Below are 13,437 nucleotides of genomic sequence, written 5' to 3'. Positions count from 1 at the left end.
CTGGCGCAGACCCACCGCCCCCATCGCCAACGCAACGGCCAATGGCCTGGTCGGTTCTAAATTTGGAGGGTTCGAATATTTTCTGGACCAATCAAATATGAGCAAGCGGCAACAACGGCCAATCGGAACACGTGACACGCGATCTATTCCAAGCGTCGCGAACGCCATCGAAGCCGTCGCGCGCTCCAAGCATTGACACATCTGCCGTCTCCAGCACACACATCCCAACTTGCAAACATGGTGAAGGTTCTTGCGTTTGGCGCCTTAACAGCCTCGTTCGCGTCGGCCGCGCTGCCAGGTCAATGCAAGACCGACAGCAACTGCGCCCAGTTTGGCCAGGGCTACACGTGCGTATCAGTGCAGTCCAACGTGGCGGGCATCGCGCTCGCTTCCCAGTGCGTCCTGGGTAGTGCATGCGGTGGCAACACCCCCGGCAAGTGCCCCACGTTCAGCTCGTGGACGAGCAAGTTTCAACAGATCCAACCGGTGTGTGCGTTTGCTCCGGCGGAGAACTGCGTCCCGACACGGCCCCCCGTGCTGGAGGGCGAAGAAATGGCCATCAACCCCGTGACCACCGCCAACCCTGCGTCCGTCAACTGTTACACCGCAACCTTCACCGCCAACAACGACACGGTCAAAGTCCAAGGCATTTACAAATGCTTGGACGCCGAAATCTACACGAGTCAAAACCTCGGGGGCCTCCAAAACCTCACCGATAGTCAGATGCAGGCTTGCCAAGGCAACGCAACCGACTCGTTTACGCCCCCCGCGCTCTGCAATGGCCACGGCACATGCTCTCCCGTCGGGTCGCTCTCGTCCACATACCGATGCGTGTGCAACCAAGGGTACAGCGTTGACGACAACTGCCTCAAAGCTGTCTCGAACGTTTGCGACAGCTTTGGCAGCTGCGGCCAAGGCAACACGTGCGACCCCACGACAGGTCAATGTATTTGCTCGGAAGGGACGACGGGGCCTCAGTGCTCGTTGTGCGATGGGTCACCCGCCGCGTGCTCTACGAATGGCGCGTGCAGCGACGGTGTGTGCACATGCAAGGACGGGTACATTGGCACATTCTGCGAAAAGATCAAACCTGCAACGCCGTCGCCCAGCACCACCGATTCCGGCAACGGAACCGGGAGCGCGGCGACTGCGACCGTGTCGATGGCCGTCGCCGCTGTCGGGCTCTTGACTTGGGTCTTTGAATCGACGTACACCCACTAGCTGCTACTTTATGAACCAACATGTCATTCGATTCCTCTTGAACCACTCGGACATCCGTGCGGCTAGTACTGTTGATGCAAGCTCAAGCACTTCAATAGATCCAACATGGGCACAAACTTGTCCCAGCAAAGCGTGTACAACCAGCTCTGCCATGTCGACAGCGATTCCGTCCTGTACTGCCCGTCCGTGCGATGGCGGTGGAGGTCATGGTCTCCTAGCGCCATGGTCTTCCACGCATGTACGTGCGTCCCAGCTAACGTCCCCACGACGCTCTCTCTTCTTCGCGATGTCAGCGCATGTCACCTTGTCATCGTGTCGTCGCTTTCATCGCAAGGCACATCGTTCCATCGCCAAACGCGTCGATCTTTCGTCGTCGCCACTATAGAGAGAAGATCCCTCTCCGCTACCGTTCCCACGACCAGCCCACGCTCGTCGACGCCCAGTTGTCTGCATCTCACTCGGTCGCGGGCACCCCAACAGAGCGGACACAATATCGTATCCGGCATTTGCCTGTCTTATCCGGATTCGCCATGATTGGTCAATATAATTCAAAGTGGTTGGTGTGGAGGGAATCGACTGATTTGACTGGCGGCAAGTATCGGGGGCGGCGCATTCCGGGTTTTTTCCTCCGAAGCACGAATATGGTACGTTGGTGGCGGGGTGCATGGAGGAGACTAACGGAGAGCGATCGCAGCCTTCCCACAAGACCTTTCGCACCAAGACGATCTTGGCCAAGAAGCAAAAGCAAAACCGACCCATCCCGCAGTGGATTCGTCTGAAGACGGGCAACACGATCCGGTAAGGACGCGCGCCCGTGTCGGTTGGACGAGTGGCATTCGCGACGGCCACGCGATCACCAAACAGGACACGAATGATGGATGATTGACGACCTGATTGTATTTGTGGCCCGTGTGTGTAGCTACAACGCCAAGCGCCGCCACTGGCGCCGCACCAAGCTCGGTTTGTAAGCGGACAGGTTGCCACTAGTGTATTCCACCACCGCAGGGATGGAAGGCATGGGTCGTGGACGTGTGTGTTTTGGCTGGCGCTCTGTGGATTCGTGTAGTTCTCGACCATAAGCAAGAGTCCAACTCCGACTTACCACCCCCCGTGTTCGACGCTTTTTGGGGAGAAAACGACATTAACATGAGTGAAATACACATTTTGCTTTTGTGAGTGTCGCCCACGTTCCATGGTTGCCCGGCGCTTCATCGATCTTGTACCTGTCATCAATGACAGAGCACCACTGACGGCTCATCTTGCCTCGTGAGCACAATGCATGAACGCTGCGTCCGTGGCTAGCACGGCCGCGTCGACAGTGAACAGTACCGATGTGCACACGTGACGATGGGATTAATCTTACGCGGTCTTGAAGCTTCGCTTCATGAGGGCAAAGAGCCCTTGCGGGTTGTCGACATGGACCCAGTGGTCGGCTTTGGCGAGGAGGTGGAGGTGCACGCGGCCGCCAGTCGTCTTGGCAACACCATCAAACCGATGGATAACTTCTGGCGTCCAGAACTTGTTGTATTCGGCCATGACGACGTGGATTTCTGCGCCAACGGGGGGATGCTCCAAGATGGGCCAGCAGTCGGTGGCCAAGAACGCTCGGAAGAGGACATCCACGACGGGTAGGTCCATCTTCCACACAAACTTGTCGCCCATGGGTTTCAGGTTAGTAGTCATCCACTGCGCCTGCCCCGTGTCGAAGCCCTTGGCTTCCAGCAACGCTACCAATTCCTTCTTGGACACGATAGGAAGCGGCACCTCCATGAGCTTGGGCAGGACCACGTCCGTCGAATTGAATGTGGCGTCGCGGGTTCGCGTTGCATAGTCGGTCTGGGCTACAGGACATGTCAGCATGACATGTCATAAAAAACGAGTGGTCGGGAGCAATCGGGTCGTACGTACCACAGCCGGGCAGCGCATCCAGGACCCACGTGTGATGGGGAACCGGGCGAAGTTGCCGCCGGCATGCATCCAAGTACGTGAGGGCGACTTTCCCGCCAAACGAGTGGCCGACCACAACGTCTGGGGTGACTTTCAACGAGTCGAGCAAGCCGCTAGCGACAAAGCGAGTGAGCTATGCGCTCGCTTGCGAGATGCGTGCTGCAGTACATGACGTCGTTGGCACACGCATGCAAGTGATGCGGCGCCGACTTGGACGGGCTCTCGCCATGAGCTATACGTGGAGAGTTGTTTCAAGTGCAGTGGATCATATGCAGGACGTCCCTTACCTCGATGGTCCACACCGATGACTTGATACTGAGGGAACGCCGTGACAATGCTGTCGACACCCGAGTGAGAGAGGAAATTGAACGGACGGGTCGATGGCGGCGAGACTGCTCGGCATCCTTACCGTCGCGAAAATGTGGCCCAATTGCCTTTGTTGCCTGCAAGCAGAATCCAGGCGTTAGATGAGGCAAGGCACTGGAGACCATGGACCGAGAATGCCATGCAGGATGACCACAGTCTTCGTTGGTGTCGCGCCTTCCGCCTTTACGACGACATGCGCAAGGTTCGTGACACGACGAACAAGGGTGCTTGCCAAGCGACTAGTTCAATCACATTTTGCTATCATGACGGTCTCCTCAGGAGTGTCCCGCCGCCGACGTACTTGGTGCGGCGGCCCAGGATGGCCATCGACATCATCTCGGATGTCGCCAATGTCAAAATATTAACTTATAGGGTACATACACCATGCAAATTACCTCTTCAAATCGATGTCGCTTCATATGCGACGAAAGATCGCTAGACACGACGGCACGGAGCGCGAACCTTCCGCGACAGCGCAGGACGACCGCGCCGCCGCTTCCATGATTGGACGACTGCGATAAGGAATCCGCATGGATACGTTCCAGAAGAGTCGCCTTCTCCGTATGGGTCGCACACCGCGGCTGTGACCGTTCGCTGAGGACGAACAACGAGTTGTCCACGTTATGCATCAACACGGAGGTATTGCGAAATATGTGGCACCCACGAGCAAAGAAAACGGTTTGCGTGGATGGCGGGCATGTATAGAGCCCGATCGACGAGTCCAGCGCCAGAAGCGATCGTCTCTGCTTCGCATTCCCGAGATGTCTGGCATGCACGATCGTTGTGGTGTGGGGAGTCACGGGCAAGGTGCATTAATTTAGTATGGGTAGGTCAATACGCAGGCTGCTGCATCGTGTTGTATGCAACGCTTGACGATGCGGAGCTCGTGCGATGTCGAGAGGTGGGCTTTGGTTTCCCGCGCGGCGACTCCTGCAACATGCGCGTCAGGGTGGCATACTGTGCCTGAAAGAACGCTTCCTCTTCATCGTCGGACATGTTGAGTCCTGCATGAAGCGGCTCCCTCCAGTAATGCCGCTGCCACGAATGGATCACGTTGCCCCATTCCTTGCGTTCATTGTGACTCGGCGCCGACAGCAAGTACTCGCCTTCGTCGCCTTCCGGGACTTGTCGACCCTTCACAAGCTGTGAGTTGCGCACTTGCACGATGAAGCTATTGTCGCACGCAAACGCCTCGTCGACCGTGGCGCCACGAATCTTGAGCAGCGTTCGTGTCAGGCCAAACGATTCCACGACGTCGCCGCCACGGCGGTCCAAGAACGTCACACGGCCATCTTGCACGATGCAATACAGGATCTCGCTCGACTTGGCTCCATGGCGTATAAGGTACCCTTCCTTCGACATGGCACAGCGACCGCCGTCCCACCGCGGCGCCGATTGAAAACTTGTTACTTCTCATCTCTAACCGGTACATACTAGGATAAAAATTCTCTCCGAATTTAATTCGCCCTCCGTGGATTCTCCATGTCGCATGGTGTATTTTTTTTCATGTGGCCGCGCGTTCTACTCGATGCACCCACCCAGGTGCTGCCTTGCCCCACGTGAAATCCCACGTCGCATGCAATGGCGCCAGCCGCCCCCGCCATGCCTCCACGCATCGATGCACGCGCCCCCCCACGCGTCCCCGCCCCGTCGTTGTTTGTCTCGACCCGCGCAATGCTGTCACCGCGTTTCGCTCGTGTCCACCAATCGAACGACACCATGCCGCCCTCCATCGATTCGATTGGTTGAAATCCAAATCCCCGGATGGCGTATCCGGATCCCCATGCATTTTCCGAGGGACGGATCGAGTTTCACAGGTCGGCCAACAATATGGTCGTTTGTATGGTGGCCTCTAGGGGTCGGGGTCGTTGTTGGCTGGTGGACAGAATCCGAATCGAGTGGCGCGTGCCGCGCTGCACATTTGGTAAACGCCCATTTTCCCCAGAAAAATGTCTGCCCCCGTGACTGTCCGCACGCGCAAGTTCTTGCGCAACACGTTGTTGGCCCGCCGCCAAATGCTCGTGGATGTGCTGCACCCTGGCCGCCCCAACGTGCCCAAGGCGGAGCTCCAAGAAAAGCTGGCCAAGATGTACAAGGTCGCCGACACCAACACGGTGTTCTTGTACGGGTTCCGCACCGCGTTTGGTGGCGGCAAGTCGTCTGGCTTTGCTTTGATTTACGACACGGTCAACGACGCCAAGAAGTTTGAGCCCAAGTACCGCCTTGTCCGCGTACGTGAAAAAACGGAGCAGCGACCGATTATGTGTTTTGTGGGGATCTCATGTCGATGGTGTGTAGCAAGGACTGAGCGAAAAGGTCGAAAAGTCCCGCAAGCAAATCAAGGAATCCAAGAACCGCGCCAAGAAGATCCGTGGGGTCGGCCGTCGCATCGCCCGCCACAAAGCCAACAAGGCCAACAAGTAAGCGAGGATGTCGTTTTGCTGGGGAAGCGTGCGCAGTCACGCCGTTTGCTATGGAACGATACCACGTCGTTGACGCCCCGTTGGACGACTGCACCGCTGGACTCGCACGATGCAAAGACTACGTTCTTTGTATTTGTCATGAACACGTTGTGGCCACCGGCTTGGTGTCAATTTCTATCTGTTTTGCCTGGCAACCTGGCCCACCACTCGGACGTCGTCGCTCGCGTGCCAGATGCAGGTCGATGTCGCGCTCGGGTCGTATGCTGTGTTTGTTGGCGCGTCGGGAAGTGGCGCATCATGCCGTCCTGGGAAACGAAACTGCTTGGAGCACGCAGTGGAGATGGACGAACGGACGTCGACTGGTCCTGCTACTTGGGGCGACGACTGCATGGGAAGCAGTGGACTCGTTGTAGTCATGGAAGAATCTCTCACGTGCTCGGTGAACGCTGGCGCCACCTGCAGCGGGCTTATCGTTCACATCGTGCAATGTGCAATGATGGCACTACGTCCGTAGGAGGCACGACGCTTCGAGAGCGTCTCCGTGGATGTGTATTTGGTGGGCTAGCTGGGCGAAGATGGAGAATTCCATGGATGCCGAGACGAGCCGCGTGGATTTCTCCATGAAAGCGGTGCAAGCCCGCATGCCACACGAGCGCCAAGTACTCAAAGTGGGCCCGAGAGGCGAGGGAGGCAGCAGGGGTTGCGCGCAGTCAAGCATGGACATCGGCGCGCCGCCAACCGCCCTCCTAAGACGAGTGACAGGAACATGGCAGTGACGTTACATGCTATAAATATACCACGACGGCCGTGGGAGCGCCCCATATTTGCCAGTGGCATCGTGGAGAAAGGCAGCCACGAGCAGCACCATCCACCGCGTCCAAACCGACTCGAGACGCCCCTCGCCGCTCGTCCGCCGACCCCGACAGCCTGCACGACTGTAGATGAAGTGGTGTGGGATCGACGGCTCCAGCAACAACCTCTTCGAATGGCAAAAGTAGCGTCCGAACAAAGCTTCCCCGCCCACATGAACAGTCTCGGAAGCACGGCCACCACCAGCAGCAACACGAGTCGGCGCGAAGGCGGCGCGACCACAGACGACGGTGGCTCTGACCAGCCCGACGAACTGGACAACGAAGATGACGACAAGTCGTCGACCATGGTGCCGCGCGTCGGCCCACCCGTCGACTCGCCCGGGTCCCAAGTCCACCGGAACGACGGCCTTAGGAAACAGAGCTCGTACAAGAACGAGAACCCGTGGAATCGACCACGGACCGGCAAGAAACTCTCGTTTGTCGACGAAAAGGACAGCGCTGTCCCGCTCCACGAGATCACATATTCCAAGTTTACGCATTACTCAAGGGCAGCGCAGGCGACGGTCGGCGCCGCGCCGCCCGCCCCGGGCTGCTGCACGATCCAGTAAGGTGGCGGCGGCATTAGATGAATCGATAGACCAGAGAGAACAACCTCGCACGACGTGCGACATAACGAGTGCAAACCATTTGGACACCCACGCTGCCGAGAGTTCGAATAAACACATTTACTTCACGTATTCGTACAAGTCGGGGGCGTCCGCCGACGGAATCGGGCATGCTCACGCCGCGTCCACGGCCTTGCGGCCGTCGTCGTTGGCACCGCCCCCACTACGGCTTTCTTTGGACCGGTCGGATGCTGCCGCAGTGTCGCCCGCTACGTCGTCTTCCATGATGATTTCGTGGACTTCCGACTGAATTTGGCCCGCTTGATCGATCGATCCATCTTCACACGAAGGCAATTGGTGCGAGTGCGCAATGAGGACGCTCGTTTGCTTGGGCCGCCACAGCACCGACAGCGTCACGACGAGCGCCAAAGTGAGCACGCGGCTCGCGGCCCACAGCAGCCACAAGTACTCCCACGAAAACGTCGGCACTTGCTTGGCATATCTATAGGTGCATCGTCAGCATGGAGGCGGTGGATCCTGTCGGACGTACACGGCGTTCTCTAGCAGCGTCAACGCAAACGCAAACGCGACAAAGGCGAGGAGCACTCCAAAGAGGAGGTTGTACATGCGCAGTTTGGACGTCTGGGGCCAGTTTTCCAAATGTGAGGGAGAGCTGCGGCAAAGGCCAACGCACCTGGCGGGTAGCACGCAGGGTGCGGCGCGTCACCATGAGCGACGAAAAGATCCATCCGGCAAAGCAGCAGTCGGTGGCGACCGCAAGAAGTTCCCAAATGAACGGTGGCTCGGCGCTGCCCTTGGCTTGGTTGGAAACATGCACAACCTCGAGCACACCGGTCGATACGACATAACACAGCGAGAGCCCCGTCACGACGACCGTCTCCGAGATAGTCAAGTGAGGCCGGGCGAGGCCGTAGCCAAGGCATAAAATCGTGGTTAGCACGCGGGCCACGAGCTTCGAGAGAACTTTGAAAGCGGTCGCGACGAGCACCATCGGCGGGTACGGGCAGCACAGCGCTTGGCCCGTCGCGTTCAAGCCAAAGTACGTGATGCACCACAGCAGCGATTCCACTGCGGACAAACACCACGCGAGTGACGATCCCACTCCGCGCGATAGACGTCATGCAAACGAACCTGTCATCAAGACTAGCACGACCAACATGAACGAATGCAGCCGAAGCAGCGACGACCGATGGCACCAGTACAAGCCGGCAAAGACCGACACTGCCGACACGTACGCGACCACAAGGACAGCACTACAATCGTTGCGACCATGATGCTTCACCATAGACGAGAGAAATGAAGTATACCTGAACGGAAGCAAGCCCCACATGAGGCCGGGAAGGTACCCATACGAGTTCAAGAACGACATGGACGCGGCAATGGAGTACACGACGTCGCCCTGATACTCTTGGAATGGAAACATGTCGAGGGTCGAATTGTCATCAAACGTGAATTTGGGGCGCATGCACGTTGTCACGACCACGACTTGCGCCCCCGTGTGCTGCACGGCAAATTGTTTGCTACCGTGGACGTCCAGCGCTGTCGAGTTGGTGAACACGCGGCCAACCACGTGCCCGTGGTCGCTTTCCGCGTAGTTCTCGGCGCAATAGTCCATGGGAGGCACCGAACCTTCCGCTACGTCAAATATTGACACAGCGACAGCGAATTCCATGTCGGAAGGGATGTCCGCGGCGTCAACGGGCGTTGCATTGAAGTCGACGCGAATTATCGAGGTGATGGCGCCAGGGGCGTTGGCAAACATGCGCTCCGTGGCTTTCCATCCGATGGCTGGTCCATTTACAACGTGTATTGACGCTTGGATCGCCGCGAGAAGGCACGTCATCGTGGCTGCACATGCCCAACGGCGTGCCATCCTTGCGCCGGTCATGTCGCACTCTTCGTCGGCAAAGGAAGCGTTCCATTACGCGGAATTGGCCAATCAGTAGTTGGTATAAAACCATTTTATCCAATCATAATAGTTTTGTGATTGCCAATCAGATACGACCATGTTCGTCCTTTAGCCAATTAAATCACTAACTTACATGAAGTTTTATCCAATTAAAGTCCGTTTCGAAATCTATTTTTATAGCCGGGCGGGATTTTATACGTGACAGAAGTATACGAGGGATTCCATTCTTTCCACATATCTCGAGACCGCCGCCGCGACGCCGCGCACGACATGAAAGGACGGTCAGACTATATTAAGGTGAGCAATGAGGTATGCATCACAGTGACGAGTTTGGGTATGTTCATCGCTGCATGTATGCTTGCATGCGTGTGCACGAGAGCTGTCCACATCACGTTCATTCTTGTGGCGAACATTCACGTCGTTGCTCGTAGCCAGATGACGAAGAAGCCTCGCTCATGACAGACCGACAACAACAACAGGTATGTGTGAGGTGCTGTCGCCGTGCTCGTCCCTCGGGGACTGATCGTTGCTGGGTATAGCGCGAGATGAACAAGCAGGACGAAGATCTCGACGTGCTGCATAGCGCAGTCAAGAAGTTGGGGGTGATGAGTAGCAACATCAGCACCGAGTTGGACGTTCAAAACCGGTACGATATCGCTGTGCCGTCCCTCGTTCCGAGAGCTCATGATCGCGACGACAGAATGCTTGACGAGGTCAATTCCGAAACCGACCGCGCCCAGGAGAACTTGGACATCATAACAAAAAAGACGCGGGAGCTGATCAAAGAAGCAGGGGGAATGAAGAACATGTGCATCATCATCGGCCTCAGCTTGCTGCTTGTGGTCCTGACGTATTTGGTAATAATGACTTAACGATTGAGGAAATGCTGGATCGGAAAGTCCAGTTGGGCCGCGATCCGTTCGACAAAGTCGTAGTCGGCCAGGCATCGGAGCTTGACGTCGTCGAGTTCGTCCCACAACGAGAGCCGCTGGAGCAGGCGCATCCGCACAAGCATCCCGATCTACACAACGTCCCATCACCGGTTGTGTTGCATGCATGCTCCACCAACGTGTGCAAACGCTTCCCGCCTCGACATGGGTCGACCCTCCCTCGGATCCGTCTCAAAGGACGGGTCCACCTCGTCGTGGATGCTGTGGTAGATGGCCAAAAGGCGCTGGAGGGGGAACGGCTTCGGACCGAACAACTGCGTCAACACGCTCGATTTCTACGCACACGGTGCCGACACCTGTGAGACAAAAGGACCGTGGCCTTTGTATCGTCATCACACATTGCTGTCTCATGACGATTCGATCGACCAAGAAGGAATGGCTCACGTACGGACGAGCTCGTGGTGTTTGACGAGGCTGCTGCGGTACCATGCCGCGCCCGCTTCTTCTTGGAGCGCTGCGCCGTTGTGAAAAATGCCATGTCACTTTCCTGTGGATTGAACGACGCGAGGTAGCTCGCGAGCACGAGCAAGAGGCTGCCGCGCGGCAAGTTGATGTCGTTGTTGAGGGCAGCGTCGTCGTGCGGGACCCCGCGGCGCGGGCCGATCGACTGGTGCCACTGCGCTTTCACGTGGGTCTGCGTCGCTTGCACCAACTGCTTGTGGACGGCTTTGTCGACTAAAAAACAGCTCGCGAGTAAGAATGACGATCGTTTGGCACGGTGTCGAAACAAACGACGCGGGGAATGTTGCTCCATGGGCAATAAAGAAATCACAGAATGAAGGTCGTTTCCCCATACCGGCATCCTCCGCGTCGGCGGGGCTGTAGTGCGCGTCGAAGAGCGGGAGGAGGTCGAGCACGCGGTGGCGAAAATCGATCCAGTCGTGGCAGTCGTGCTCGAAGACGCTATGGAGGAAGTGAACCCACGCTCGAAATGGGGTCTCACGGCGCCACATGCGCAGCTGCAGCACAAGGATGTCGGCAATATCGCCTGACGAGTAGAGCGGCAAGTGGACGTATGCTGGGGTGTGCTCGGCAAGCATTTTGTGCAGTCGAGCCGAGATGTTGCGGGTGACAAGCACAATGCCGATGCGTACGGGAACGTGCAGCTAACGACAGAAACATGTCAGGAAAATCAACCGACCGAAAGTGCGCGCACGTACTTCGTGCGACAGACGGAGCAAGCTCGAGAGCAAATCGGTCATGCCACGTGCTAGCAGGTGGTCGACGTTGTCGAGGGCGACGACGAGGCTCTTGTTCGACGCGATCTTGGACAAGCACTGCAAAAAGCCAAGGAAATTCAAGTTGTGGTATCCATCTACGGCAGGCTGGAGCTGTAGTGTCGCCGACAGCTCGTCCGGCTGCGCTCTTGCCATGGGGTCGATCTCCAGCACGATTTCAGTGAGACTCGTTGCAACATCATGCTCCGAAGGATGACGGCGAGCAACGTACTTGGCGCAGGATGTCGGTAAACAGTTGGCGACGAGAGTAGATGGTAGTGCAGTCGATTAACGCCGTGAACGAAATCGACGACATACACTGGAGGGTCTGCAATGCCAGGCGTACCAAGCTGCTCTTCCCGGTCGAGTTGTACCCATAGACCACGACGAGAGGCATCATGGACATAGATGTCATCGGGAGGAATGGGTCGTCATCGACCTGTCCGCCTAGCAGCGTCACCAATGACGTCAGTTGGGTGCTCCGACCCAGCATGAGGTTGCCAGCGCGCGAAGTTCACGATTCGAATTATCCGGATTTCCGAATAATTCCGTTCTAAAATTGATTGGCCCATCGAAAATGTTTTATCCAATCAAGTGATGCGAACTTTTCATTTTCCAATTTGCCCTGTAGTGCAGAAGTGCTTCGCGCACGCTAGCGCGGCAACCAGACCGTGATGCCTCTGCATGGTTCACCGCGTTCCAGCTGGGTCTGGCCTGGATGTGTCTCGCAAGGTTATCCAGATGAGCCCAGGATATGGCGGGCTTGGGCATGTTTCGCCTTCCCCGGACCAGTGTGATGAGGACAAGGACCAACGCTTCCACTTCCTCCCTGACACTTGCGGCAATATCCACGAGACGGACCTCATCGTGCACTCCTTAGGTATATGCTAGGGGTGAGTTACCGTGCTCATTGTGGCCTTGGAGTGTGTCCAGTGCTGCCGCTCTTTGGGCAATCCACATGACGTCCACGATGATGCATACGATGCAATCGTTGAAGTGAAAGTTGCATTTCCTGCATCCGTCCGTGCGCTCGCATGACCTAGAGCCAGTCGGTGTTGCCCTCCGCGGCGTTCATGTCTTTCCAGCTCGCCGTGGCCTTGACACGGCTGGCGACAGCAGCCAGCTGCGGCCATTCCGTCGCAGGCTTGGGCATGTTTCGCGACCACCGCATGAGCATGATGAGGTAGATATCAAGGGCGGAGATGGTGTCTCCGAGCATGAATGCCGACTTTGTCGTAGCCAGATGCGCGTCGACGCGGTCCCACACCGATTCGATGCGCGCTTGGACATCCGTCTTGACGGCGTCATGGTCGGCATGGGGAAGGTCCTTTGCATAGAACCAGAGACGGAACGCCGGCTGCAGCGTGTTGGCGAGATGGAACATCCATTGAAGGTACACGGCGCGAAGCGCATCGTCCGCGATCGACGGCGCCAACTTGGCCTCGGGATGCCGATCCGCAAGAAACATTGTAATGGCGGCCGCTTCGTACAAGGGACGGCCGTCGACGACGAGTGTGGGGACGAGGCCGTTCGGGTTCAACCCAAGGTACTCGGGGTCGCGCTGGGCCCCCGTCGTGATGTCCACGAGGCGGAGTTCATGGGACGCCCTGAGTTCCTTGAGCATGTGATGCACGACCATGCTCGCTGTCGCGGGGGAGTAGTACAGGATGTACATGATTCGTGTGGTCCGTAGCGAATCGTGGAATGTCCTCGCCCGCCAGAAGTGCGGAACTCATCCGAACAACCTGCAACGGCGCTGCACCTATCTCCATCACCATAAGATCCTCCGCGCAAGGAAGCGAAATTTAAAGTCGGGCTCGTCCTTGTCGATAACGCGACGGTCGCAGCAAACGATTCGTATTTTCGTGCAGTCGACGCCGTGCTGAATGACGGCATCGTCTGACGGATCGGGCGGTGTACCCCGACACAAGTTGCCATCAATGTGGTTTTCAATCGTGTCCTTGGT

General features: G+C 57.2%; 11 protein-coding genes across 12 annotated transcripts; 6 read left to right on the top strand and 5 right to left on the bottom strand.

The window, feature by feature from the left end:
- Positions 1-203: 203 nt before the first annotated feature.
- Positions 204-1,263, top strand: H310_10522 (hypothetical protein). The gene has a single exon (XM_008876934.1). It carries the CDS (start codon positions 238-240, stop codon positions 1,219-1,221), a length of 984 nt encoding a protein of 327 aa, XP_008875156.1. The 5' UTR covers positions 204-237; the 3' UTR covers positions 1,222-1,263.
- Positions 1,264-1,787: 524 nt separating this feature from the next.
- H310_10521 (60S ribosomal protein L39) lies at positions 1,788-2,482 on the top strand. The gene is made up of 3 exons (XM_008876933.1): positions 1,788-1,865; positions 1,916-2,019; positions 2,141-2,482. Exons 1-3 carry the CDS (start codon positions 1,863-1,865, stop codon positions 2,187-2,189), a joined length of 156 nt encoding a protein of 51 aa, XP_008875155.1. The 5' UTR covers positions 1,788-1,862; the 3' UTR covers positions 2,190-2,482.
- Positions 2,314-3,882, bottom strand: H310_10520. Of its 2 annotated transcripts, XM_008876931.1 has the most exons (7): positions 3,836-3,882; positions 3,664-3,773; positions 3,578-3,611; positions 3,456-3,505; positions 3,337-3,400; positions 3,130-3,281; positions 2,314-3,062 (listed from the first exon to the last, which is right to left on the bottom strand). In XM_008876931.1, exons 1-7 carry the CDS (start codon positions 3,868-3,870, stop codon positions 2,581-2,583), a joined length of 927 nt encoding a protein of 308 aa, XP_008875153.1. In that variant the 5' UTR covers positions 3,871-3,882; the 3' UTR covers positions 2,314-2,580. The 2 variants fall into 2 exon arrangements, with proteins under 2 accessions (XP_008875153.1, XP_008875154.1); XM_008876932.1 differs by having other exon boundaries at positions 3,578-3,773.
- Positions 3,883-4,315: 433 nt separating this feature from the next.
- H310_10519 (hypothetical protein) lies at positions 4,316-4,961 on the bottom strand. Its single transcript, XM_008876930.1, has one exon. The coding sequence runs from the start codon at positions 4,894-4,896 to the stop codon at positions 4,366-4,368; it is 531 nt and encodes a 176-aa protein (XP_008875152.1). The 5' UTR covers positions 4,897-4,961; the 3' UTR covers positions 4,316-4,365.
- Positions 4,962-5,483: 522 nt separating this feature from the next.
- Positions 5,484-5,958, top strand: H310_10518 (40S ribosomal protein; the record flags this gene model as incomplete). The annotated part of the gene is made up of 2 exons (XM_008876929.1): positions 5,484-5,765; positions 5,833-5,958. The coding sequence occupies 2 exons, from the start codon at positions 5,484-5,486 to the stop codon at positions 5,956-5,958; spliced, it is 408 nt and encodes a 135-aa protein (XP_008875151.1).
- Positions 5,959-6,095: 137 nt separating this feature from the next.
- On the top strand, positions 6,096-6,581 carry H310_10517 (hypothetical protein; the record flags this gene model as incomplete). The annotated part of the gene is made up of 1 exon (XM_008876928.1): positions 6,096-6,581. One exon carries the CDS (start codon positions 6,096-6,098, stop codon positions 6,579-6,581), a length of 486 nt encoding a protein of 161 aa, XP_008875150.1.
- A 179-nt stretch (positions 6,582-6,760) lies between these two features.
- Positions 6,761-9,316, bottom strand: H310_10515 (hypothetical protein). The gene is made up of 5 exons (XM_008876926.1): positions 8,703-9,316; positions 8,527-8,648; positions 8,069-8,463; positions 7,925-8,016; positions 6,761-7,876 (listed from the first exon to the last, which is right to left on the bottom strand). The coding sequence occupies exons 1-5, from the start codon at positions 9,281-9,283 to the stop codon at positions 7,549-7,551; spliced, it is 1,518 nt and encodes a 505-aa protein (XP_008875148.1). The 5' UTR covers positions 9,284-9,316; the 3' UTR covers positions 6,761-7,548.
- On the top strand, positions 6,943-7,377 carry H310_10516 (hypothetical protein; the record flags this gene model as incomplete). Its single annotated transcript, XM_008876927.1, has 1 exon — positions 6,943-7,377. The coding sequence occupies one exon, from the start codon at positions 6,943-6,945 to the stop codon at positions 7,375-7,377; it is 435 nt and encodes a 144-aa protein (XP_008875149.1).
- A 258-nt stretch (positions 9,317-9,574) lies between the features above and the next one.
- H310_10514 (hypothetical protein) lies at positions 9,575-10,176 on the top strand (the record flags this gene model as incomplete). The annotated part of the gene is made up of 4 exons (XM_008876925.1): positions 9,575-9,613; positions 9,736-9,783; positions 9,844-9,950; positions 10,005-10,176. 4 exons carry the CDS (start codon positions 9,575-9,577, stop codon positions 10,174-10,176), a joined length of 366 nt encoding a protein of 121 aa, XP_008875147.1.
- Positions 10,177-10,340: 164 nt separating this feature from the next.
- On the bottom strand, positions 10,341-11,964 carry H310_10513 (hypothetical protein; the record flags this gene model as incomplete). The annotated part of the gene is made up of 5 exons (XM_008876924.1): positions 10,341-10,529; positions 10,643-10,929; positions 11,051-11,360; positions 11,415-11,636; positions 11,704-11,964. 5 exons carry the CDS (start codon positions 11,962-11,964, stop codon positions 10,341-10,343), a joined length of 1,269 nt encoding a protein of 422 aa, XP_008875146.1.
- A 346-nt stretch (positions 11,965-12,310) lies between these two features.
- H310_10512 (hypothetical protein) lies at positions 12,311-13,171 on the bottom strand. The gene has a single exon (XM_008876923.1). The coding sequence runs from the start codon at positions 13,144-13,146 to the stop codon at positions 12,511-12,513; it is 636 nt and encodes a 211-aa protein (XP_008875145.1). The 5' UTR covers positions 13,147-13,171; the 3' UTR covers positions 12,311-12,510.
- Positions 13,172-13,437: the final 266 nt, after the last annotated feature.

The sequence above is a fragment of the Aphanomyces invadans genome (genome assembly GCF_000520115.1).
Source record: "Aphanomyces invadans strain NJM9701 unplaced genomic scaffold supercont1.26, whole genome shotgun sequence".
In the NCBI taxonomy this organism is placed as follows: domain Eukaryota; phylum Oomycota; class Saprolegniomycetes; order Saprolegniales; family Verrucalvaceae; genus Aphanomyces; species Aphanomyces invadans.
This window is presented reverse-complemented; position numbering and strand designations above follow the sequence as displayed.